General features: G+C 57.5%; 1 protein-coding gene across 1 annotated transcript in view; it reads left to right on the top strand.

The window, feature by feature from the left end:
• Positions 1–20,549, top strand: part of LOC147598026 (protein NDRG2-like) — a 65,570-nt gene extending 45,021 nt beyond the window's left edge. Inside the window, exons 7-16 of the mRNA XM_086765127.1 lie at positions 12,644–12,752; positions 12,801–12,921; positions 14,857–14,919; positions 15,038–15,098; positions 16,169–16,255; positions 17,509–17,565; positions 18,224–18,318; positions 19,267–19,311; positions 19,413–19,464; positions 20,412–20,549. Coding sequence (XP_086621253.1) covers positions 12,644–12,752; positions 12,801–12,921; positions 14,857–14,919; positions 15,038–15,098; positions 16,169–16,255; positions 17,509–17,565; positions 18,224–18,318; positions 19,267–19,311; positions 19,413–19,464; positions 20,412–20,549 — 828 coding nt within the window. The remainder of the gene's footprint in view (positions 1–12,643; positions 12,753–12,800; positions 12,922–14,856; positions 14,920–15,037; positions 15,099–16,168; positions 16,256–17,508; positions 17,566–18,223; positions 18,319–19,266; positions 19,312–19,412; positions 19,465–20,411) is intronic.
• The last annotated feature ends 3,480 nt before the right edge of the window (positions 20,550–24,029 follow it).

Below are 24,029 nucleotides of genomic sequence, written 5' to 3'. Positions count from 1 at the left end.
GAATTTGGGGGCAAAATGGGGGATTTTGGTGTAAAATGCGGGAATTTGGGGCAAAAATGTGAGATTTTGGGGGCAAAATGCGGGAATTTGGGGGGAAATTGTGGGATTTTGGGGGCAAAATGTGGGCTTTTGGTGTGAAATGTGGGAATTTGGGGCAAAATGTGGGAATTTTGGTGTAAAATTTGGGAATTTGGGGCAAAAATGCGGGAATTTGGGCAAAAATGCGGGATTTGGGGGGCAAAATGGGGGAATTTGGGGGAAAAATGGGGGATTTTGGGGGCAAAATGTGGGATTTTGGTGTAAAATGCTGGATTTTGGGGGCAAAATGTGGGATTTTGGTGCGAAATGGGGGAATTTGGGGCAAAATGTGGGAATTTTGGTGCGAAATGGGGGAATTTGGGGCAAAAATGGGGGATTTGGGGCAAAAATGCGGGATTTTGGGGGAAAATGGGGGAATTTGGGGGAAATCGCAGGATTTGGGGGGCAAAATGTGGGATTTTGGTGTGAAATGTGGGAATTTGGGGCAAAATGTGGGAATTTTGGTGTAAAATGTGGGAATTTGGTGCAAAAATGCGGGAATTTGGGGCAAAAATGCGGGATTTGGGGGGCAAAATGGGGGAATTTGGGGAAATCACAGGATTTTGGGAGCAAAATGTGGGATTTTGGTGCGGAATGCGGGAATTTGGGGGAAAAATGGGGGATTTGTGGGGCAAAATGTGGGAATTTGGGGGAAATCCCGGGATTTTGGGGGCAAAATGTGGGATTTTGGTGCGAAATGGGGGAATTTTGGGCAAGAATGGGGGATTTTGGGGGCAAAATGTGGGAATTTGGGGTGAAATCCCGGGATTTTGGGGGCAAAATGTGGGATTTTGGTGTGAAATGGGGGAATTTGGGGCAAAAATGCGGGATTTGGGGGGCAAAATGGGGGAATTTGGGGGGAATCGTTAGATTTTGGGGCAAAATGGGGGATTTTGGTGCGAAATGGGGTAATTTGGGGCAAAAAAGCGGCATTTGGGGCTAAAATGCGGGAATTTGGGGCAAAAATGGGGGATTTTGGGGGCAAAATGTGCGATTTTGGTGTAAAATGTGGGAATTTTGGGCAAAAATGCAGCATTTGGGGGCGAAACGGGGGAATTTGGGGGGAAATCACGGGATTTTGGGGCAACAATGTGGGATTTTGGTGCGAAATGGGGGAATTTGGGGCAAAAATGTGGGAATTATGGTGGAAAATGGGGGAATTTGGGGCAAAAATGCAGGATTTGGGGGGCAAAATGGGGGAATATGGGGAAATCACAGGATTTTGGGAGCAAAATGTGGGATTTTGATGCGAAATGTGGGAATTTTGGGCAAAAATGCGGCATTTGGGGGCAAAACGGGGGAATTTGGGGGGAAATAGCGGGATTTTGGGGCAACAATGTGGGATTTTGGTGCGAAATGGGGGAATTTGGGGCAAGAATGGGGGATTTGGGGGGCAAAATAGGGGAATTTGGGGGGAAATTCCTGGATTTTGGGGCAAAATGTGGGCTTTTGGTGCGAAATGCGGGAATTTGGGGCAAAAATGCGGGATTTGGGGGGCGAAACGGGGGAATTTGGGGGAAATCACGGGATTTTGGGCGCAAAATGTGGGATTTTGGTGCGAAATGGGGGAATTTGGGGCAAAATGGGGGAATTTGGGGCAAAAATGCGGGAATTTGGGGGGCGAAACGGGGGAATTTGGGGGGTGAAACGGGGGAATTTGGGGGAAATCACGGGCTTTTGGGGGCAAAATGTGGGATTTTGGTGGGAAATGGGGGAATTTGGGGCAAAAATGGGGGATTTTGGGGGCAAATTGTGGGAATTTTGGGGTGAAATCCCGGGATTTTGGGGGCAAAATGTGGGATTTTGGTGTGAAATGTGGGAATTTCGGGCAAAAATGCGGCATTTGCGGGCAAAACGGGGGAATTTGGGGGGAAATCACGGGATTTTGGGGCAACAATGTGGGATTTTGGTGCGAAATGGGGGAATTTGGGGCAAAAATGGGGGATTCTGGGGGCAAAATGGGGGAATTTGGGGTGAAATCCCGGGATTCGGGGGCAAAATGTGGGATTTTGGTGTGAAATGGGGGAATTTGGGGCAAAAATGCGGGATTTGGGGCCAAAATGCGGGAATTTGGGGGAAAAATGGGGGATTTTGGGGGCAAAATGGGGGAATTTGGTGTAAAATGGGGGAATTTGGGGCAAAAATGTGGGATTTTGGGGGCAAAATGTGGGATTTTGGTGTGAAATGGGGGGATTTGGGGCAAAATGTGGGAATTTTGGTGCGAAATGGGGGAATTTGGGGCAAAAATGCGGGAATTTGGGGCAAAAATGCAGGATTTGGGGGGCAAAATGGGGGAATTTGGGGAAATCACAGGATTTTGGGAGCAAATATGGGATTTTGGTGCGAAATGCGGGAATTTGGGGAAAAGATGGGGGATTTGGGGGCAAAATGTGGGATTTTGGTGTGAAATGTGGGACTTGGGGGGCAAAATGTGAGATTTTGGTGCGAAATGGGGGAATTTGGGGCAAAAATGGGGGATTTTGGGGGCAAAATGTGGGATTTTGGTGTAAAATGCTGGATTTTGGGGGCAAAATGTGGGAATTTTGGTGCGAAATGGGGGATTTTGGGGGCAAAATGTGGGAATTTTGGTGCGAAATGGGGGAATTTGGGGCAAAAATGCGGGAATTTGGGGGCAAAATGGGGGATTTTGGTGTAAAATGCGGGAATTTGGGGCAAAAATGTGAGATTTTGGGGGCAAAATGCGGGAATTTGGGGGGAAATTGTGGGATTTTGGGGGCAAAATGTGGGCTTTTGGTGTGAAATGTGGGAATTTGGGGCAAAATGTGGGAATTTTGGTGTAAAATTTGGGAATTTGGGGCAAAAATGCGGGAATTTGGGCAAAAATGCGGGATTTGGGGGGCAAAATGGGGGAATTTGGGGGAAAAATGGGGGATTTTGGGGGCAAAATGTGGGATTTTGGTGTAAAATGCTGGATTTTGGGGGCAAAATGTGGGATTTTGGTGCGAAATGGGGGAATTTGGGGCAAAATGTGGGAATTTTGGTGCGAAATGGGGGAATTTGGGGCAAAAATGGGGGATTTGGGGCAAAAATGCGGGATTTTGGGGGAAAATGGGGGAATTTGGGGGAAATCGCAGGATTTGGGGGGCAAAATGTGGGATTTTGGTGTGAAATGTGGGAATTTGGGGCAAAATGTGGGAATTTTGGTGTAAAATGTGGGAATTTGGTGCAAAAATGCGGGAATTTGGGGCAAAAATGCGGGATTTGGGGGGCAAAATGGGGGAATTTGGGGAAATCACAGGATTTTGGGAGCAAAATGTGGGATTTTGGTGCGGAATGCGGGAATTTGGGGGAAAAATGGGGGATTTGTGGGGCAAAATGTGGGAATTTGGGGGAAATCCCGGGATTTTGGGGGCAAAATGTGGGATTTTGGTGCGAAATGGGGGAATTTTGGGCAAGAATGGGGGATTTTGGGGGCAAAATGTGGGAATTTGGGGTGAAATCCCGGGATTTTGGGGGCAAAATGTGGGATTTTGGTGTGAAATGGGGGAATTTGGGGCAAAAATGCGGGATTTGGGGGGCAAAATGGGGGAATTTGGGGGGAATCGTTAGATTTTGGGGCAAAATGGGGGATTTTGGTGCGAAATGGGGTAATTTGGGGCAAAAAAGCGGCATTTGGGGCTAAAATGCGGGAATTTGGGGCAAAAATGGGGGATTTTGGGGGCAAAATGTGCGATTTTGGTGTAAAATGTGGGAATTTTGGGCAAAAATGCAGCATTTGGGGGCGAAACGGGGGAATTTGGGGGGAAATCACGGGATTTTGGGGCAACAATGTGGGATTTTGGTGCGAAATGGGGGAATTTGGGGCAAAAATGTGGGAATTATGGTGGAAAATGGGGGAATTTGGGGCAAAAATGCAGGATTTGGGGGGCAAAATGGGGGAATATGGGGAAATCACAGGATTTTGGGAGCAAAATGTGGGATTTTGATGCGAAATGTGGGAATTTTGGGCAAAAATGCGGCATTTGGGGGCAAAACGGGGGAATTTGGGGGGAAATCGCGGGATTTTGGGGCAACAATGTGGGATTTTGGTGCGAAATGGGGGAATTTGGGGCAAAATGTGGGAATTTTGGTGCGAAATGGGGGAATTTGGGGCAAGAATGGGGGATTTGGGGGGCAAAATAGGGGAATTTGGGGGGAAATTCCTGGATTTTGGGGCAAAATGTGGGCTTTTGGTGCGAAATGCGGGAATTTGGGGCAAAAATGCGGGATTTGGGGGGCGAAACGGGGGAATTTGGGGGAAATCACGGGATTTTGGGCGCAAAATGTGGGATTTTGGTGCGAAATGGGGGAATTTGGGGCAAAATGGGGGAATTTGGGGCAAAAATGCGGGAATTTGGGGGGCGAAACGGGGGAATTTGGGGGGTGAAACGGGGGAATTTGGGGGAAATCACGGGCTTTTGGGGGCAAAATGTGGGATTTTGGTGGGAAATGGGGGAATTTGGGGCAAAAATGGGGGATTCTGTGGGCAAAATGGGGGAATTTGGGGTGAAATCCCGGGATTCGGGGGCAAAATGTGGGATTTTGGTGTGAAATGGGGGAATTTGGGGCAAAAATGCGGGATTTGGGGCCAAAATGCGGGAATTTGGGGGAAAAATGGGGGATTTTGGGGGCAAAATGGGGGAATTTGGTGTAAAATGGGGGAATTTGGGGCAAAAATGTGGGATTTTGGGGGCAAAATGTGGGATTTTGGTGTGAAATGGGGGGATTTGGGGCAAAATGTGGGAATTTTGGTGCGAAATGGGGGAATTTGGGGCAAAAATGCGGGAATTTGGGGCAAAAATGCAGGATTTGGGGGGCAAAATGGGGGAATTTGGGGAAATCACAGGATTTTGGGAGCAAATATGGGATTTTGGTGCGAAATGCGGGAATTTGGGGAAAAGATGGGGGATTTGGGGGCAAAATGTGGGATTTTGGTGTGAAATGTGGGACTTGGGGGGCAAAATGTGAGATTTTGGTGCGAAATGGGGGAATTTGGGGCAAAAATGGGGGATTTTGGGGGCAAAATGTGGGATTTTGGTGTAAAATGCTGGATTTTGGGGGCAAAATGTGGGAATTTTGGTGCGAAATGGGGGATTTTGGGGGCAAAATGTGGGAATTTTGGTGCGAAATGGGGGAATTTGGGGCAAAAATGCGGGAATTTGGGGGCAAAATGGGGGATTTTGGTGTAAAATGCGGGAATTTGGGGCAAAAATGTGAGATTTTGGGGGCAAAATGCGGGAATTTGGGGGGAACTTGTGGGATTTTGGGGGCAAAATGTGGGCTTTTGGTGTGAAATGTGGGAATTTGGGGCAAAATGTGGGAATTTTGGTGTAAAATTTGGGAATTTGGGGCAAAAATGCGGGAATTTGGGCAAAAATGCGGGATTTGGGGGGCAAAATGGGGGAATTTGGGGGAAAAATGGGGGATTTTGGGGGCAAAATGTGGGATTTTGGTGTAAAATGCTGGATTTTGGGGGCAAAATGTGGGATTTTTGGTGCGAAATGGGGGAATTTGGGGCAAAATGTGGGAATTTTGGTGCGAAATGGGGGAATTTGGGGCAAAAATGGGGGATTTGGGGCAAAAATGCGGGGTTTTGGGGGAAAATGGGGGAATTTGGGGGAAATCGCAGGATTTGGGGGGCAAAATGTGGGATTTTGGTGTGAAATGTGGGAATTTGGGGCAAAATGTGGGAATTTTGGTGTAAAATGTGGGAATTTGGTGCAAAAATGCGGGAATTTGGGGCAAAAATGCGGGATTTGGGGGGCAAAATGGGGGAATTTGGGGAAATCACAGGATTTTGGGAGCAAAATGTGGGATTTTGGTGCGGAATGCGGGAATTTTGGGCAAGAATGGGGGATTTTGGGGGCAAAATGTGGGAATTTGGGGGGAAATTCCAGGATTTTGGGGCAACAATGTGGGCTTTTGGTGTGAAATGCGGGAATTTGGGCAAAAATGCGGGATTTGGGGGGCAAATTGTGGGAATTTGGGGGAAATCCCGGGATTTTGGGGGCAAAATGTGGGATTTTGGTGCGAAATGGGGGAATTTTGGGCAAGAATGGGGGATTTTGGGGGCAAAATGTGGGAATTTGGGGTGAAATCCCGGGATTTTGGGGGCAAAATGTGGGATTTTGGTGTGAAATGGGGGAATTTGGGGCAAAAATGCGGGATTTGGGGGGCAAAATGGGGGAATTTGGGGGGAATCGTTAGATTTTGGGGCAAAATGGGGGATTTTGGTGCGAAATGGGGTAATTTGGGGCAAAAAAGCGGCATTTGGGGCTAAAATGCGGGAATTTGGGGCAAAAATGGGGGATTTTGGGGGCAAAATGTGCGATTTTGGTGTAAAATGTGGGAATTTGGGGCAAAAATGCAGCATTTGGGGGCGAAACGGGGGAATTTGGGGGGAAATCACGGGATTTTGGGGCAACAATGTGGGATTTTGGTGCGAAATGGGGGAATTTGGGGCAAAAATGTGGGAATTATGGTGGAAAATGGGGGAATTTGGGGCAAAAATGCAGGATTTGGGGGGCAAAATGGGGGAATATGGGGAAATCACAGGATTTTGGGAGCAAAATGTGGGATTTTGATGCGAAATGTGGGAATTTTGGGCAAAAATGCGGCATTTGGGGGCAAAACGGGGGAATTTGGGGGGAAATTCCAGGATTTTGGGGCAACAATGTGGGATTTTGGTGCGAAATGGGGGAATTTGGGGCAAAATGGGGGAATTTGGGGCAAAAATGCGGGAATTTGGGGGGCGAAACGGGGGAATTTGGGGGGTGAAACGGGGGAATTTGGGGGAAATCACGGGCTTTTGGGGGCAAAATGTGGGATTTTGGTGGGAAATGGGGGAATTTGGGGCAAAAATGGGGGATTTTGGGGGCAAATTGTGGGAATTTTGGGGTGAAATCCCGGGATTTTGGGGGCAAAATGTGGGATTTTGGTGTGAAATGTGGGAATTTTGGGCAAAAATGCGGCATTTGCGGGCAAAACGGGGGAATTTGGGGGGAAATCACGGGATTTTGGGGCAACAATGTGGTATTTTGGTGCGAAATGGGGGAATTTGGGGCAAAAATGGGGGATTCTGGGGGCAAAATGGGGGAATTTGGGGTGAAATCCCGGGATTCGGGGGCAAAATGTGGGATTTTGGTGTGAAATGGGGGAATTTGGGGCAAAAATGCGGGATTTGGGGCCAAAATGGGGGATTTTGGGGGCAAAATGGGGGAATTTGGTGTGAAATGGGGGAATTTGGGGCAAAAATGCGGGATTTGGGGGGCAAAATGGGGGAATTTGGGGGGAATCGTTAGATTTTGGGGCAAAATGGGGGATTTTGGTGCGAAATGGGGTAATTTGGGGCAAAAAAGCGGCATTTGGGGCTAAAATGCGGGAATTTGGGGCAAAAATGGGGGATTTTGGGGGCAAAATGTGCGATTTTGGTGTAAAATGTGGGAATTTTGGGCAAAAATGCAGCATTTGGGGGCGAAACGGGGGAATTTGGGGGGAAATCACGGGATTTTGGGGCAACAATGTGGGCTTTTGGTGCGAAATGCGGGAATTTGGGGCAAAAATGCGGGATTTGGGGGGCGAAACGGGGGAATTTGGGGGAAATCACGGGATTTTGGGCGCAAAATGTGGGATTTTGGTGCGAAATGGGGGAATTTGGGGCAAAATGGGGGAATTTGGGGCAAAAATGCGGGAATTTGGGGGGCGAAACGGGGGAATTTGGGGGGTGAAACGGGGGAATTTGGGGGAAATCACGGGCTTTTGGGGGCAAAATGTGGGATTTTGGTGGGAAATGGGGGAATTTGGGGCAAAAATGGGGGATTTTGGGGGCAAATTGTGGGAATTTTGGGGTGAAATCCCGGGATTTTGGGGGCAAAATGTGGGATTTTGGTGTGAAATGTGGGAATTTCGGGCAAAAATGCGGCATTTGCGGGCAAAACGGGGGAATTTGGGGGGAAATCACGGGATTTTGGGGCAACAATGTTGGATTTTGGTGCGAAATGGGGGAATTTGGGGCAAAAATGGGGGATTCTGGGGGCAAAATGGGGGAATTTGGGGTGAAATCCCGGGATTCGGGGGCAAAATGTGGGATTTTGGTGTGAAATGGGGGAATTTGGGGCAAAAATGCGGGATTTGGGGCCAAAATGCGGGAATTTGGGGGAAAAATGGGGGATTTTGGGGGCAAAATGGGGGAATTTGGTGTAAAATGGGGGAATTTGGGGCAAAAATGTGGGATTTTGGGGGCAAAATGTGGGATTTTGGTGTGAAATGGGGGGATTTGGGGCAAAATGTGGGAATTTTGGTGCGAAATGGGGGAATTTGGTGCAAAAATGCGGGAATTTGGGGCAAAAATGCAGGATTTGGGGGGCAAAATGGGGGAATTTGGGGAAATCACAGGATTTTGGGAGCAAATATGGGATTTTGGTGCGAAATGCGGGAATTTGGGGAAAAGATGGGGGATTTGGGGGCAAAATGTGGGATTTTGGTGTGAAATGTGGGACTTGGGGGGCAAAATGTGAGATTTTGGTGCGAAATGGGGGAATTTGGGGCAAAAATGGGGGATTTTGGGGGCAAAATGTGGGATTTTGGTGTAAAATGCTGGATTTTGGGGGCAAAATGTGGGAATTTTGGTGCGAAATGGGGGATTTTGGGGGCAAAATGTGGGAATTTTGGTGCGAAATGGGGGAATTTGGGGCAAAAATGCGGGAATTTGGGGGCAAAATGGGGGATTTTGGTGTAAAATGCGGGAATTTGGGGCAAAAATGTGAGATTTTGGGGGCAAAATGCGGGAATTTGGGGGGAAATTGTGGGATTTTGGGGGCAAAATGTGGGCTTTTGGTGTGAAATGTGGGAATTTGGGGCAAAATGTGGGAATTTTGGTGTAAAATTTGGGAATTTGGGGCAAAAATGCGGGAATTTGGGCAAAAATGCGGGATTTGGGGGGCAAAATGGGGGAATTTGGGGGAAAAATGGGGGATTTTGGGGGCAAAATGTGGGATTTTGGTGTAAAATGCTGGATTTTGGGGGCAAAATGTGGGATTTTGGTGCGAAATGGGGGAATTTGGGGCAAAATGTGGGAATTTTGGTGCGAAATGGGGGAATTTGGGGCAAAAATGGGGGATTTGGGGCAAAAATGCGGGGTTTTGGGGGAAAATGGGGGAATTTGGGGGAAATCGCAGGATTTGGGGGGCAAAATGTGGGATTTTGGTGTGAAATGTGGGAATTTGGGGCAAAATGTGGGAATTTTGGTGTAAAATGTGGGAATTTGGTGCAAAAATGCGGGAATTTGGGGCAAAAATGCGGGATTTGGGGGGCAAAATGGGGGAATTTGGGGAAATCACAGGATTTTGGGAGCAAAATGTGGGATTTTGGTGCGGAATGCGGGAATTTGGGGGAAAAATGGGGGATTTGTGGGGCAAAATGTGGGAATTTGGGGGGAAATTCCAGGATTTTGGGGCAACAATGTGGGCTTTTGGTGTGAAATGCGGGAATTTGGGCAAAAATGCGGGATTTGGGGGGCAAATTGTGGGAATTTGGGGGAAATCACGGGATTTTGGGGGCAAAATGTGGGATTTTGGTGCGAAATGGGGGAATTTTGGGCAAGAATGGGGGATTTTGGGGGCAAAATGTGGGAATTTGGGGTGAAATCCCGGGATTTTGGGGGCAAAATGTGGGATTTTGGTGTGAAATGGGGGAATTTGGGGCAAAAATGCGGGATTTGGGGGGCAAAATGGGGGAATTTGGGGGGAATCGTTAGATTTTGGGGCAAAATGGGGGATTTTGGTGCGAAATGGGGTAATTTGGGGCAAAAAAGCGGCATTTGGGGCTAAAATGCGGGAATTTGGGGCAAAAATGGGGGATTTTGGGGGCAAAATGTGCGATTTTGGTGTAAAATGTGGGAATTTTGGGCAAAAATGCAGCATTTGGGGGCGAAACGGGGGAATTTGGGGGGAAATCACGGGATTTTGGGGCAACAATGTGGGATTTTGGTGCGAAATGGGGGAATTTGGGGCAAAAATGTGGGAATTATGGTGGAAAATGGGGGAATTTGGGGCAAAAATGCAGGATTTGGGGGGCAAAATGGGGGAATATGGGGAAATCACAGGATTTTGGGAGCAAAATGTGGGATTTTGATGCGAAATGTGGGAATTTTGGGCAAAAATGCGGCATTTGGGGGCAAAACGGGGGAATTTGGGGGGAAATTCCAGGATTTTGGGGCAACAATGTGGGATTTTGGTGCGAAATGGGGGAATTTGGGGCAAAATGTGGGAATTTTGGTGCGAAATGGGGGAATTTGGGGCAAGAATGGGGGATTTGGGGGGCAAAATAGGGGAATTTGGGGGGAAATTCCTGGATTTTGGGGCAAAATGTGGGCTTTTGGTGCGAAATGCGGGAATTTGGGGCAAAAATGCGGGATTTGGGGGGCGAAACGGGGGAATTTGGGGGAAATCACGGGATTTTGGGCGCAAAATGTGGGATTTTGGTGCGAAATGGGGGAATTTGGGGCAAAATGGGGGAATTTGGGGCAAAAATGCGGGAATTTGGGGGGCGAAACGGGGGAATTTGGGGGGTGAAACGGGGGAATTTGGGGGAAATCACGGGCTTTTGGGGGCAAAATGTGGGATTTTGGTGGGAAATGGGGGAATTTGGGGCAAAAATGGGGGATTCTGGGGGCAAAATGGGGGAATTTGGGGTGAAATCCCGGGATTCGGGGGCAAAATGTGGGATTTTGGTGTGAAATGGGGGAATTTGGGGCAAAAATGCGGGATTTGGGGCCAAAATGCGGGAATTTGGGGGAAAAATGGGGGATTTTGGGGGCAAAATGGGGGAATTTGGTGTAAAATGGGGGAATTTGGGGCAAAAATGTGGGATTTTGGGGGCAAAATGTGGGATTTTGGTGTGAAATGGGGGGATTTGGGGCAAAATGTGGGAATTTTGGTGCGAAATGGGGGAATTTGGGGCAAAAATGCGGGAATTTGGGGCAAAAATGCAGGATTTGGGGGGCAAAATGGGGGAATTTGGGGAAATCACAGGATTTTGGGAGCAAATATGGGATTTTGGTGCGAAATGCGGGAATTTGGGGAAAAGATGGGGGATTTGGGGGCAAAATGTGGGATTTTGGTGTGAAATGTGGGACTTGGGGGGCAAAATGTGAGATTTTGGTGCGAAATGGGGGAATTTGGGGCAAAAATGGGGGATTTTGGGGGCAAAATGTGGGATTTTGGTGTAAAATGCTGGATTTTGGGGGCAAAATGTGGGAATTTTGGTGCGAAATGGGGGATTTTGGGGGCAAAATGTGGGAATTTTGGTGCGAAATGGGGGAATTTGGGGCAAAAATGCGGGAATTTGGGGGCAAAATGGGGGATTTTGGTGTAAAATGCGGGAATTTGGGGCAAAAATGTGAGATTTTGGGGGCAAAATGCGGGAATTTGGGGGGAAATTGTGGGATTTTGGGGGCAAAATGTGGGCTTTTGGTGTGAAATGTGGGAATTTGGGGCAAAATGTGGGAATTTTGGTGTAAAATTTGGGAATTTGGGGCAAAAATGCGGGAATTTGGGCAAAAATGCGGGATTTGGGGGGCAAAATGGGGGAATTTGGGGGAAAAATGGGGGATTTTGGGGGCAAAATGTGGGATTTTGGTGTAAAATGCTGGATTTTGGGGGCAAAATGTGGGATTTTGGTGCGAAATGGGGGAATTTGGGGCAAAATGTGGGAATTTTGGTGCGAAATGGGGGAATTTGGGGCAAAAATGGGGGATTTGGGGCAAAAATGCGGGATTTTGGGGGAAAATGGGGGAATTTGGGGGAAATCGCAGGATTTGGGGGGCAAAATGTGGGATTTTGGTGTGAAATGTGGGAATTTGGGGCAAAATGTGGGAATTTTGGTGTAAAATGTGGGAATTTGGTGCAAAAATGCGGGAATTTGGGGCAAAAATGCGGGATTTGGGGGGCAAAATGGGGGAATTTGGGGAAATCACAGGATTTTGGGAGCAAAATGTGGGATTTTGGTGCGGAATGCGGGAATTTGGGGGAAAAATGGGGGATTTGTGGGGCAAAATGTGGGAATTTGGGGGGAAATTCCAGGATTTTGGGGCAACAATGTGGGCTTTTGGTGTGAAATGCGGGAATTTGGGCAAAAATGCGGGATTTGGGGGGCAAATTGTGGGAATTTGGGGGAAATCACGGGATTTTGGGGGCAAAATGTGGGATTTTGGTGTGAAATGGGGGAATTTTGGGCAAGAATGGGGGATTTTGGGGGCAAAATGTGGGAATTTGGGGTGAAATCCCGGGATTTTGGGGGCAAAATGTGGGATTTTGGTGTGAAATGGGGGAATTTGGGGCAAAAATGCGGGATTTGGGGGGCAAAATGGGGGAATTTGGGGGGAATCGTTAGATTTTGGGGCAAAATGGGGGATTTTGGTGCGAAATGGGGTAATTTGGGGCAAAAATGCGGGATTTGGCGGGCAAAAGGTGGGAATCTTGGGGGAAATCGCGAGATTTTGGGGGCGAACCTGTGGGGGGTGTGGCGGTGACCACTCCCCGTTCCGGTGTCCGGTCCTCCCGGCCAGCAGGGGGCGGTGTTGGAGACGCCGTTGGGGCCTGTTCACGTGGCGCTGGAGGGCGCGCCCCGCCCTGGTCGCCCCGCCCTGCTGATGCTGCCGGACGTGGGCCACACGCGTGAGTCCCGCCCCCTTCCCCCTCTCCTGCCGCGCCCCTCCCCCGCAGACGCCTCGTGCTTCGCCCCGCTCTTCGCCCACCCCGAGATGCGGGAGGTCGCCAGCCACTCCCTGCTCGTCCACCTCGACCCCCCCGGCATGGAGGTGGGCGCCCCGCCCTACCCCCCGGGGTGCATCTGCACTCCCCTCTTCCGCTCCCCCCAGTTGACCCCAGTGACTCCCAGTTGACTGCGTTGACCCCACTGCCCCCCCAGTTGACCCCAGTGACCCCCAGGTTGACCCCACTGACCCCCCTGTTGACCCCACTGCCCCCCCAGTTGACCCCAGTGACTCCCAGTTGACTGCGTTGACCCCTCTGACGACCCGGTTGACCCCACTGCCCCCCCAGTTGACCCCACGGACCCCCCCAGTTGATCCCAGTGACCCCCATTAACCCCCCAGTTGCCCCCATTAACCCCCAGTTGACCCCACTGACCCCCATTAACCCCCAGTTGCCCCCATTAACCCCCAGTTGACCCCCATTGACCCCCATTAACCCCCCGTTGACCCCACTGACCCCCATTAACCCCCAGTTGCCCCCATTAACCCCCCGTTGACCCCCATTAACCCCCAGTTGCCCCCATTAACCCCCGTTGACCCCCATTAACACCCAGTTGACCCCCATTAACCCCCCGTTGACCCCACTGACCCCCATTAACCCCCAGTTGCCCCCATTAACCCCTTGTTGACCCCCATTGACCCCCCGTTGACCCCACTGACCCCCATTAACCCCCAGTTGCCCCCATTAACCCCTTGTTGACCCCCATTAACCCCCAGTTGACCCCCATTGACCCCCCGTTGACCCCCATTGACCCCCCGTTGCCCCCCATTGACCCCCAGTGACCCCCATTAACCCCCAGTTGCCCCCCACTAACCCCCAGTTGACCCCACTGACCCCCATTAACCCCCCGTTGACTCCCATTAATCCCCAGTTGCCCGCATTAACCCCCAGTTGACCCCCATTGACCCCCGTTGACCCCCATTAAGGCCCAGTTGCCCCACATTAACCCCCAGTTGCACCCATTAACCCCCAGTTGACCCCCATTGACCCCTGTTAACCCCCATTAACCCCCAGTTGACCCCCATTGACCCCCCGTTGACCCCATTAACCCCCAGTTGACCCCCATTAACCCCCAGTTGACCCCCATTAAACCCCAGTTGACCCCCCGTTGACCCCCATTAACCCCCAGTTGACCCCCATTAAACCCCAGTTGACCCCCCGTTGACCCCCATTAACCCCCAGTTGACCCCCATTAACCCCCAGTTGACCCCACTGACCCCCATTAACCCCCAGTTGACCCCCTGTTGACCCCCATTAACCCCCAGTTGCCCCCATTGACCCCCAGTTGCTTCCCATTAACCCCCAGTTGCCCCCATTAACCCCCAGTTGCCCCCCATAAGCCCCCCATTGACCCCCATTAACCCCCAGTTGACCCCCATTAACCCCCAGTTGACCCGTGACCCCCATTAACCCCCAGTTGCCCCCATTAACCCCCAGTTGACCCCCTGTTGACCCCCATTAACCCCCAGTTGCCCCCATTAACCCCCAGTTGCCCCCATTGACCCCCAGTTTCCCCCATTAACCCCCAGTTGCCCCCCATAAGCCCCCCGTTGACCCCCATTAACCCCCAGTTGACCCCCATTAACCCCCCGTTGACCCCACTGACCCCCATTAACCCCCAGTTGCCCCCCACTAACCCCCAGTTGACCCCCATTAACCCCCAGTTGCCTCCATTAACCCCCAGTTGACCCCACTGACCCCCATTAACCCCCAGTTGCCCCCCACTAACCCCCAGTTGCCCCCATTAACCCCCAGTTGACCCTGTCGTCTCTCTGTTGACCCCCCCACCCCTCCCCCCCCCCAGTTGACCCCCCGCCCCCCCGTCCCCCCACCTCGACCGCCATCACATCGCAGCGTCACCCTACGCACCCCTCCCCCCCCCCAACCACCATCGCTTCACCTCATTGGTCCCCTCGCCCGCCCTCCCCCCACCTCGACCCCCGATTGACCCCTTGCCCCTCCCCCCGTCGCCCCTCCCCCCCCGCCCCCCGCCCCTCCCCCGCAGGTACCAGTACTCCTCCCTGGAGCAACTGGCCGAAATCGTCCCCTGCGTCCTCCGGCACCTCAAGTGAGTGGGCGGGGGGGCGCCCCACGGCGCTGTGGGGCGGGGAGGGGGCCCCTGACCCGTAGCGGGACGGGACGGGGGGGCGGGGCCAGCACCGGCCTGACCCCGCCCACCCCCCCAGCATCGCCAGCATCGTGGGCATCGGGGTGGGCGCCGGCGCCTTCGTCCTGGCTAAATTTGGGGTGAGATGTGGGGCGGGGCGTGGGGGGGGGCGTGGGGCAGGGCGGGGGGCAGATTTGGGGGGAATGCAGGGCTGCGGGAATCTCGGGGGAGGTTCTGTGGGGCTGGGGGGGGTCGCTATGGGGCTGGGGGGGTCGCTATGGGGCTGGGGGGCGTGGCTGTGGGGCTGGGGAGGTCGCTATGGGGCGGGGGGGTCGCTATGGGGCAGGGGGGCGTGGCTGTGGGGCTGGGGGGTCGCTATGGGGCTGGGGGGTCGCTATGGGGCAGGGGGGCATGGCCGTGGGGCGCTATGGGGCTGGAGGAGGTTAGTGGGGTCTCTGGGCACTTGTGGGTCGCTGGGGGGTTGGGGGCTCGGCTATGGGGCTGAGGGGGTCGCTATGGGGCTGGGGGGGTCGCTATGGGGCGGGGGGGCATGGCCGTGGGGCGCTATGGGGCTGGAGGAGGTTAGTGGGGTCTCTTGGTTGGGTACTTGTGGGTCGCTGGGGGCTCTCGGGGGGCGTGGCTGTGGGGCTGGGGGGTCGCTATGGGGCTGGGGGGTCGCTATGGGGCAGGGGGGCATGGCCATGGGGCGCTATGGGGCTGGAGGAAGTTAGTGGGGTCTCTTGGTTGGGCACTTGTGGGTCGCTAGGGGGTTGTGGGCTGTCGGGGGGCATTGCTATGGGGCACGGGGTTCGCTATGGGGCTGGGGGGTCGCTATGGGGCGGGGGGGCGTGGCCGTGGGGCGCTATGGGGCTGGAGAAGGTTAGTGGGGTCTCTGGGCACTTGTGGGTCGCTGGGGGGTTGGGGGCTCGGCTGTGGGGCTGGGGGGTCACTATGGGGCAGGGGGGCGTCGCTATGGGGCTGGGGAGTCGCTATGGGGCTGGGGGGTCGCTATGGGGCTGGGGGGGCGTGGCCGTGGGGCGCTATGGGGCTGGAGGAGGTTAGTGGGGTCTCTTGGTTTGGCACTTGTGGGTCGCTGGGGGCTCTCGGGGGGCGTGGCTGTGGGGCTGGGGGGTCGCTATGGGGCTGGGGGGTCGCTATGGGGTGGGAGGGCGTGGCCGTGGGGCGCTATGGGTCTGGCCCCGCCCCACAGCTGCTGCACCCCGAGGCGGTGGAGGGGCTGGTGCTGATCAACATCAACCCCCGCGCCAAGGGCTGGGTGGATTGGGTGGCGCACAAGGTGGGCGGGGCCGGCGGGTGGGGAGGGCCAATGGGGAGAGGGGTGGGGCAGAAGGGGGCGGGGTTTGGGGGGGGGGTCCCTGCTGCTGGCCCCGCGGCGCTGTGGGTCACTTGGGGTCGCGTGTGGCTCACTGTGGGTCCCTATGGGTCGCTGTGGGTGGCGGTGGGCGGCCGTGGGTCACTGTGGGTCCCTACGGTGTCTGTGGGTGGCTGTGGGTTGCTGCGGGTCCCTACGGTGTTGGTGGGCGGCTGTGGGTCGCTGTGGGTCCCTACGGTAGCTGTGGGTCGCTGTGGGTCGCTGTGGGTCCCTACGGTGTCTGTGGGTCGCCGTGGGTCGCTGCGGGTCCCTACGGTGTCTGTGGGTCGCTGTGGGTCGTGGTGGGTCCCTACGGTCGCTGTGGGTCGCTGTGGGTCCCTACGGTGTCTGTGGGTCGCCGTGGGTCGCTGTGGGTCGCTGTGGGTCCCTACGGTGTCTGTGGGTCGCCGTGGGTCGCTGTGGGCCGCTGTGGGTCCCTACGGTGTCTGTGGGTCGCTGTGGGTCGCTGTGGGTCACGGTGGGTCCCTACGGTGTCTGTGGGTCGCTGTGGGTCGCTGTGGTGTCTGTGGGTCGCTGTGGGTCGCTGTGGGTCGCTGTGGGTCACTGTGGGTCACTGTCGTGTCTGTGGGTCGCTGTGGGTCGCTGTGGGTCGCTGTGGGTCCCTACAGTGTCTGTGGGTCGCTGTGGGTCGCTGTGGGTCCCTACGGTGTCTGTGGGTCGCTGTGGGTCCCTACCGTGTCTGTGGGTGTCTGTGGGTCGCCGTGGGTCGCTGTGGGTCGCTGTGGTGTCTGTGGGTCGCTGTGGGTCGCTGTGGGTCACTGTGGGTCACTGTGGTGTCTGTGGGTCGCTGTGGGTCGCTGTGGGTCACTGTGGGTCACTGTGGTGTCTGTGGGTCGCTGTGGGTCGCTGTGGGTCACTGTGGGTCACTGTGGTGTCTGTGGGTCACTGTGGGTCACTGTGGGTCACTGTGGTGTCTGTGGGTCGCTGTGGGTCGCTGTGGGTCACTGTGGGTCACTGTGGTGTCTGTGGGTCGCTGTGGGTCGCTGTGGGTCGCTACGGTGTCTGTGGGTCGCTGTGGGTCGCTGTGGGTCGCTGTGGGTCCCTACGGTGTTTGTGGGTCGCTGTGGGTCGCGGTGGGTCCCTACGGTGTCTGTGGGTGCCGGTGGATCGCGGTGGGTCGCCGTGGGTCGCCGTGGGTCCCACGGGTGCCCCCCCAGCTGTCGGGCCTGACGTCCTCCAGCAGCGAGCTCATCCTGGCGCACCTCTTCACACAGGTCGGGCGGGGGGGGCACTTGGGGGTCCCGTGGGGGGCCACTTGTGGGTCCGGGGGGCGCTTGGGGGTCTGGGGAGGGCCACTTGTGGGTCCTGGGGGTCAGTTTTGGGGGCCCTCAAGGGGCACTTGGGGGGCCTGGGGGCACTTGGGGGGCCTGTGGGGGGCACTTGGGGGGCCCAGAGTCCACCTGGAGGCCCCAAGGGCCACTTGTGGGTCGGGGGGGGCACTTGTGGGTCAGGGAGCTCAGTTAAGGGTTGGGGGAGGGTCACTTGTGGGTCACAGGGTGGGGGCGGGGCGGGGGCGGGGCTGTGACACGGGGGCGGGGTGGGGGCGGGGCTGAGACGCGGGGCGGGGGCGGGGCTGTGACACGGGGGCGGGGCGGGGGCAGGGGCGGGGCAGGGGCGGGGCGGGGGCGGGGCTGTGACACGGGGCGGGGGCGGGGCAGGGGCGGGGTGGGGGCGGGGCTGTGACACGGGGCAGGGGCGGGGCAGGGGCGGGGCGGGGGCGGGGCTGTGACACGGGGCAGGGGCGGGGCAGGGGCGGGGCAGGGGCGGGGCAGGGGCGGGGGCGGGGCAGGGGCGGGGCAGGGGCGGGGCGGGGGCGGGGCAGGGGCGGGGCAGGGGCGGGGCGGGGGCGGGGCTGTGACGCGCAGGCCGCAGGAGGAGCTGGCGGCCGCCCCTCCCCCGGTGCAGCAGGCCCGGCGGCGGCTGGGGGCGGCGCCCAACGCCCCCCTGCTCTGGGCCATGTACAACAGGTACTGGGCAAACTGGGGGCGCTGCGGCGGGGCTGCGGGGCACTGGGACTGCCCTTGGAGCACTGGGATCGAACTGGGAGGGAACTGGGAGGGGCTGGAATGGAACTGGGGGGACTGGGAGGGACTGGGAGGGACTGGGAGGGACTGGGGGGGGACTGGGACTGGGCTAGGAGGACTGGGACTGAACTGGGATTGAACCGGGGCGGACTGGTAGGGAACTGGGGGGGCTGGGAGGGGCTGGGATTGGGCTAGGAGGACTGGGATCGAACTGGGATTGAACTGGGATTGAACCGGGGGGGACTGGGAGGGAACTGGGGGGGGACTGGGACTGGGCTAGGAGCACTGGGATTGAACCGGGGGGACTGGTGGGGACTGGGGGGGGACTGGGGGGGACTGGGGGGGGACTGGCAGGGGACTGGGGGGGGACTGGGATTGAACCGGGGGGGATTGGGAGGGAACTGGGAGGGACTGGGACTGGGCTAGGAGGACTGGGACTGAACTGGGATTGAACCGGGGGGGACTGGGATGGAACTGGGGGGGCTGGGAGGGACTGCAATTGGGCTAGGAGCACTGGGATTGAACTGGGATTGAACCGGGGGGGACTGGGATGGAACTGGGGGGGCTGGGAGGGACTGGGAGGGGACTGGGGGGGGTCTGGGATGGGATTTGGGGGCACTGGGATCAGACTGGGATGGAGTGGGAGGGTACTGGGGAAACTGGGATCAAACTGGGAGGAATTGGGATTGAACTGGGATGGAGCTGGGGGGGTACCGGGGGGCTGGGAGGGACTGGGAGCAACTGGGATTGAGCTGAGGGGAACTGGAAGGGAACAACTGGAAGGGAACTGGGAGGGACTGGGAGAGAACTGGGAGGGAACTGGGGAGAAAATAGGGGGAACTGGGATCAAACTGGGAGGCACTAGGATGAACTGGGACACCCCCCTTGCAGCCGCGGGGACCTGGGCCTGCAGCGCAGCGGGGCCAACAGCCTGCGGTGAGTGACCCCTGACCCCTGACCCCACGACCCCATGTGACCCCCGTGACCCCACGTGACCCCCGTGACCCCCCCGCGACCCCTGACCTTTGCCCCCCCAGCTGCCCGGTGCTGCTGGTGGTGGGCGACAACTCCCCCCACAAGGACGCCATGGTGAGTGACGTCACTGGTGATGTCACCGGGCCTCCTCTGAGGTCACATGACACCCCCCCATGGGGTCACACAGGGTCAGAGGTCATGGGGTCAGAGGTCATGGGGTCACAGAGGGTCAGAGGTCACAGGGGTCAGAGGACTGCTGAGGGGGGAGGGGGACCGGGCCTTACCGGGGTCGCGAGGTCAGAGGTCAGCCAGGGGTCAGAGGTCACCGGGGAGGGGTCGGAGGTCACGGCCCCACCCGCGCAGCCGGCCAAGCTCACCGAGGCCTTCAAGTACTTCCTGCAGGGCATGGGCTACCGTGAGTACCGCCTAACGAGCCACCGCTAATTAACACTCCTGGGGGGGTAATTAGCGCTCGGGGCGGGTAATTAAGCCGCTCTGCATAATTAATTACCGCCGGGGTGGGGGGCTCGTTTGCGTGCTGGAAGGGGAAAACTCAGCTGAGGCGGGGGAGTTAATTACACCGGGGGGGGTAATTAGCGGTGCAATTAATTAACCTGGACCTGGGGGGAGTAATTAGCTGCTGTGAGGCAGGAATTAATTGACCTGAGGCTTAATTAGCGCTCCTCAGTTCTAATTAACATCACCTCCCCCCTCCACCCAGGGCAATTAAATGCAGTTCCAGGAGGGGGGGGGCGTGGCCCGAGGGGAGGAGGGGGCGTGGCCCGAGGGGAGGAGGGGGCGTGGCCCGAGGGGAGGAGGGGGCGTGGCCCGGGGGGGAGGAGGGGGCGTGGCCGGGGGGGGAGGAGGGGGCGTGGCCCGGGGGGGAGGAGGGGGCGTGGCCCGGGGGGAGGAGGGGGCGTGGCCCGGGGGAGGAGGGGGCGTGGCCCGGGGCACCACCTGGCGCCCGGGGGAGGCGTGGCCCGGGGTGGGAGGGAGGGGGGTGGGCGTGGCCGGGGAGGGGAGGGGCTGGGCGCGGCCCTGGCCCCCACCCCCCCCCGCAGTGGCGGGCGGCGGCCATGACGCGGCTGTCGCGCTCCCGCACCGCCTCGCTCTCCGGCGCGGCCTCGGGGACGGGGGGCGGGGGCCGCAGCCTGTCCCGCGGCAGCCTGGGGGGGGGCGGGGCGCCCCCCGCCCCCTGAGGGACCACCCCCGGGACCGCGCTCCATCCCCGCAAATCCCCCCCCAACCCCCCATCCGGGACCCCCCCTAAAATCCCGCACCCAGGACCCTAGACCCCCTAAGCACCCCCCCCGGCATGCCCCGAAATGGTTTGAGGCCCCCCCCCCAAATTCGCCCCCCCCCGGGACCCCCAACCCCCCCCCGGGATCACCCTAGAACGGTTTGGGACCCCCCCCACCCTCTCAAAGCCCCCCCACCCCCCCAAAATCCCCCCACCCCGGACCCCAAACCCCCCACCCTCCCCCCCAAGAACCCCTCTGACCCCCCCCAAACCCTTTGGGACTCCGCCCCCCCAAGCCCCCCCCCCCATACCCCCGACCCCCCCATCCTGGGACCCCCCAACCCCCCCCCCGGGATCCCCCTAGAACGGTTTGGGACCCTCCCCACCCTCTCAAAGCCCCCCCACCCCCCCAAAATCCCCCACCCCGGACCACAAACCCCCCACCCTTCCCCCAAGAACCCCTCTGACCCCCCCCCCTAAACCCTTTGGGACTCCGCCCCCCAAGCCCCCCCCCCCCCCATACCCCCGACCCCCCCATCCCGGGACCCCCAACCCCCCCCCCCACCCGGGATCCCCCTAGAACGGTTTGGGACCCCCCCCACCCCTCTCAAAGACCCCCCACCCCCCCAAAATCCCCACCCCGGACCCCAAACCCCCCACCCTCCCCCCAAGAACCCCTCTGACCCCCCCCCCCCAAAACCCTTTGGGACTCCGCCCCCCAAGCCCCCCCCCCATACCCCCGACCCCCCCATCCCGGGACTCCCAACCCCCCCCCCCCCGGGATCCCCCTAGAACGGTTTGGGACCCCCCCCACCCTCTCAAAGCCCCCCCACCCCCCCAAAATCCCCCACCCCGGACCCCAAACCCCCCACCCTCCCCCCAAGAACCCCTCTGACCCCCCCCCCAAACCCTTTGGGACTCCGCCCCCAAGCCCCCCCCCCCCATACCCCCGACCCCCCCATCCTGGGACCCCCGACCCCCCCCCCCCCGGGATCCCCCTAGAATGGTTTGGGACCCCCCCCCACCCTCTCAAAGCCCCCCCACCCACCCAAAATCCCCCACCCCGGACCCCAAACCCCCCACCCTCCCCCCAAGAACCCCTCTGACCCCCCCCCCAAACCCTTTGGGACTCCGCCCCCCAACCCCCCCCCCCCCATACCCCGACCCCCCCATCCCGGGACCCCCAACCCCCCCCCCCCGGATCCCCCTAGAACGGTTTGGGACCCCCCCCCCCCAAAATCCCCCGTCCCCCCCCACCCCGGACCCCAAACTCCCCGGGCGCCCCCGCGGTGCCGTTACCGGAGTCGGGCCTCGCCCCCGCCGCTCTCCCCGCCAATAAAAACGCCGCGGCGCTGCCGCTTCCTGCTTCCTGCTTCCTGCTTCCTGCCTTCTCTCCGCCACCGGCGCGCCCGCCGCCCCTCAGCGCGCATGCGCCCACGCCCCCCCAACCGGCTCCGCGCCGGTCTCCCGCCCCTCACGGTCCAGCTGTGCGCGCATGCGCGGGAGCTCGGCGAACCCCCCCCCCGCAAGTTGGGGGGCAGGAGACCACTTTGGGGTGAGAGCGCATTTTGGGGGGCACGGCGCCATTTTGGGGGGGTAGAAGGCCCAGTTGTGGGGCAGGAGGCCACTTTCGGGGGCGAGAGTGCATTTTGGGGGGCACGATGCCATTTTGGGGGGGTAGAAGGCCCAGTTGTGGGGCAGGAGGCCACTTTCGGGGGCGAGAGTGCATTTTGGGGGGCACGACGCCATTTTGGGGGGGTAGAATGCCCAGTTGTGGGGCAGGAGGCCACTTTCGGGGGTGAGAGCGCATTTTGGGGGGCACGACCCATTTTGGGGGTGTAGAAGGCCCAGTTATGGGGCAGGAGGCCACTTTCGGGGGCTGAGAGCGCATTTTGGGGGGCACGACGCAATTTTGGGGGTGTAGAAGGCCCAGTTGTGGGGCAGGAGGCCACTTTCGGGGGCGAGACCGCATTTTGGGGGGCACGACGCCATTTTGGGAGGGTAGAAGGCCCAGTTGTGGGGCAGGAGGCCCCTTTGGGGGTGAGAGAGCATTTTGGGGGGGCAGGACGCCATTTTGGGGGGGTAGAAGGCCCAGTTGTGGGACAGGAGGCCCTGTTGGTCAGGGAAAGCGCAGAACCCCGATGTCTGTGGTGCTGTAGATGCACTGCCAAAGTCCGGTGAGTAGCAGCAAGAGCTTGAGTTGCTGGCACTTTCGGTGTGGGAGGAATCGTCCGACATTCGTGGTTTTTCGGGGTTCTTTTCAGTGGGAGCCCAGGTTCAGCGAGTGGTAAACGTCGAAGCCCAGTTGGTCAGGGAAAGCCCGGAGCCCCGATGTCTGTGGTGCTGTAGATGCACTGCCACTGTCCGGTGAGGAGCAGCAAGAGCTTGACTGGCTGGCACTTTTGGTGTGGGAGCAATCGTCCGACGTTCGTGATTTTTCGGGGTTTTATTTCAGTGGGCGCCCAGGTTCAGCTGGTGGTAAACTTCTAAGCCCTGTTGGTCAGGGAAAGCCCAGAGCCCCGATGTCTGTGGTGCTGTAGATGCGCTGGGAATGGCCGGTGAGTAGCAGCAAGAGCTTGAGTTGCTGGCACTTTCGGTGTGGGAGCAATCGTCCGACGTTCGTGATTTTTCGGGGTTTTACTTTCAGTGGGCGCACAGGTGCAGCTGGTGGTAAATGTCGAAGGCCTGTTGGTCAGGGAAAGCCCACAGCCCCGATGTCTGTGGTTCTGCAGATGCGCTGCCAATGGGCGGTGAGGAGCAGCAAGAGCTTGAGTTGCTGGCAATTTCAGTGTGGGAGCAATCGTCGGACGTTTGTGATTTTTCGGGATTTTTATTCACTGGGCGCCCAGGTTCAGCTGGTGGTAAACGTCGAAGCCCTGTTGGTCAGGGAAAGCCCGGAGCCCCGATGTCTGTGGTGCTGTAGATGCGCTGGGAATGGCCGGTGAGGAGCAGCAAGAGCTTGACTGGCTGGCACTTTGGGTGTGGGAGCAATCGTCCGATGTTCGTGATTTTTCGGGGTTTTATTTCAGTGGGCGCCCAGGTTCAGCTGGTGGTAAACTTCTAAGCCCTGTTGGTCAGGGAAAGCCCGGAGCCCCGATGTCTGTGGTGCTGTAGATGCGCGGGGAATGGCCGGTGTTCAGCAGCTAGAGCTTGACTGTCTGGCACTTTTGGTGTGGGAGCAATCGTCCGACGTTCGTGATTTTTCGGGGTTCTTTTCAGTGGGAGCCCAGGTTCAGCGAGTGGTAAACGTCGAAGCCCTGTTGGTCAGGGAAAGCCCGGAGCCCCGATGTCTGTGGTGCTGTAGATGCACTGCCACTGTCCGGTGAGGAGCAGCAAGAGCTTGACTGTCTGGCACTTTCGGTGTGGGAGCAATCGTCCGATGTTCGTGATTTTTAGTTTATTTTTTTCAGTGGGCGCCCAGGTTCAGCTGGTGGTAAAC

This window comes from Chlamydotis macqueenii, chromosome 22, assembly GCF_036417535.1.
Source record: "Chlamydotis macqueenii isolate bChlMac1 chromosome 22, bChlMac1.mat, whole genome shotgun sequence".
Classification (NCBI taxonomy): Eukaryota; Metazoa; Chordata; class Aves; order Otidiformes; family Otididae; genus Chlamydotis; species Chlamydotis macqueenii.
Note: the sequence above shows the minus strand (reverse complement) of the source record. Positions and strands in the feature narration are given on the sequence as shown.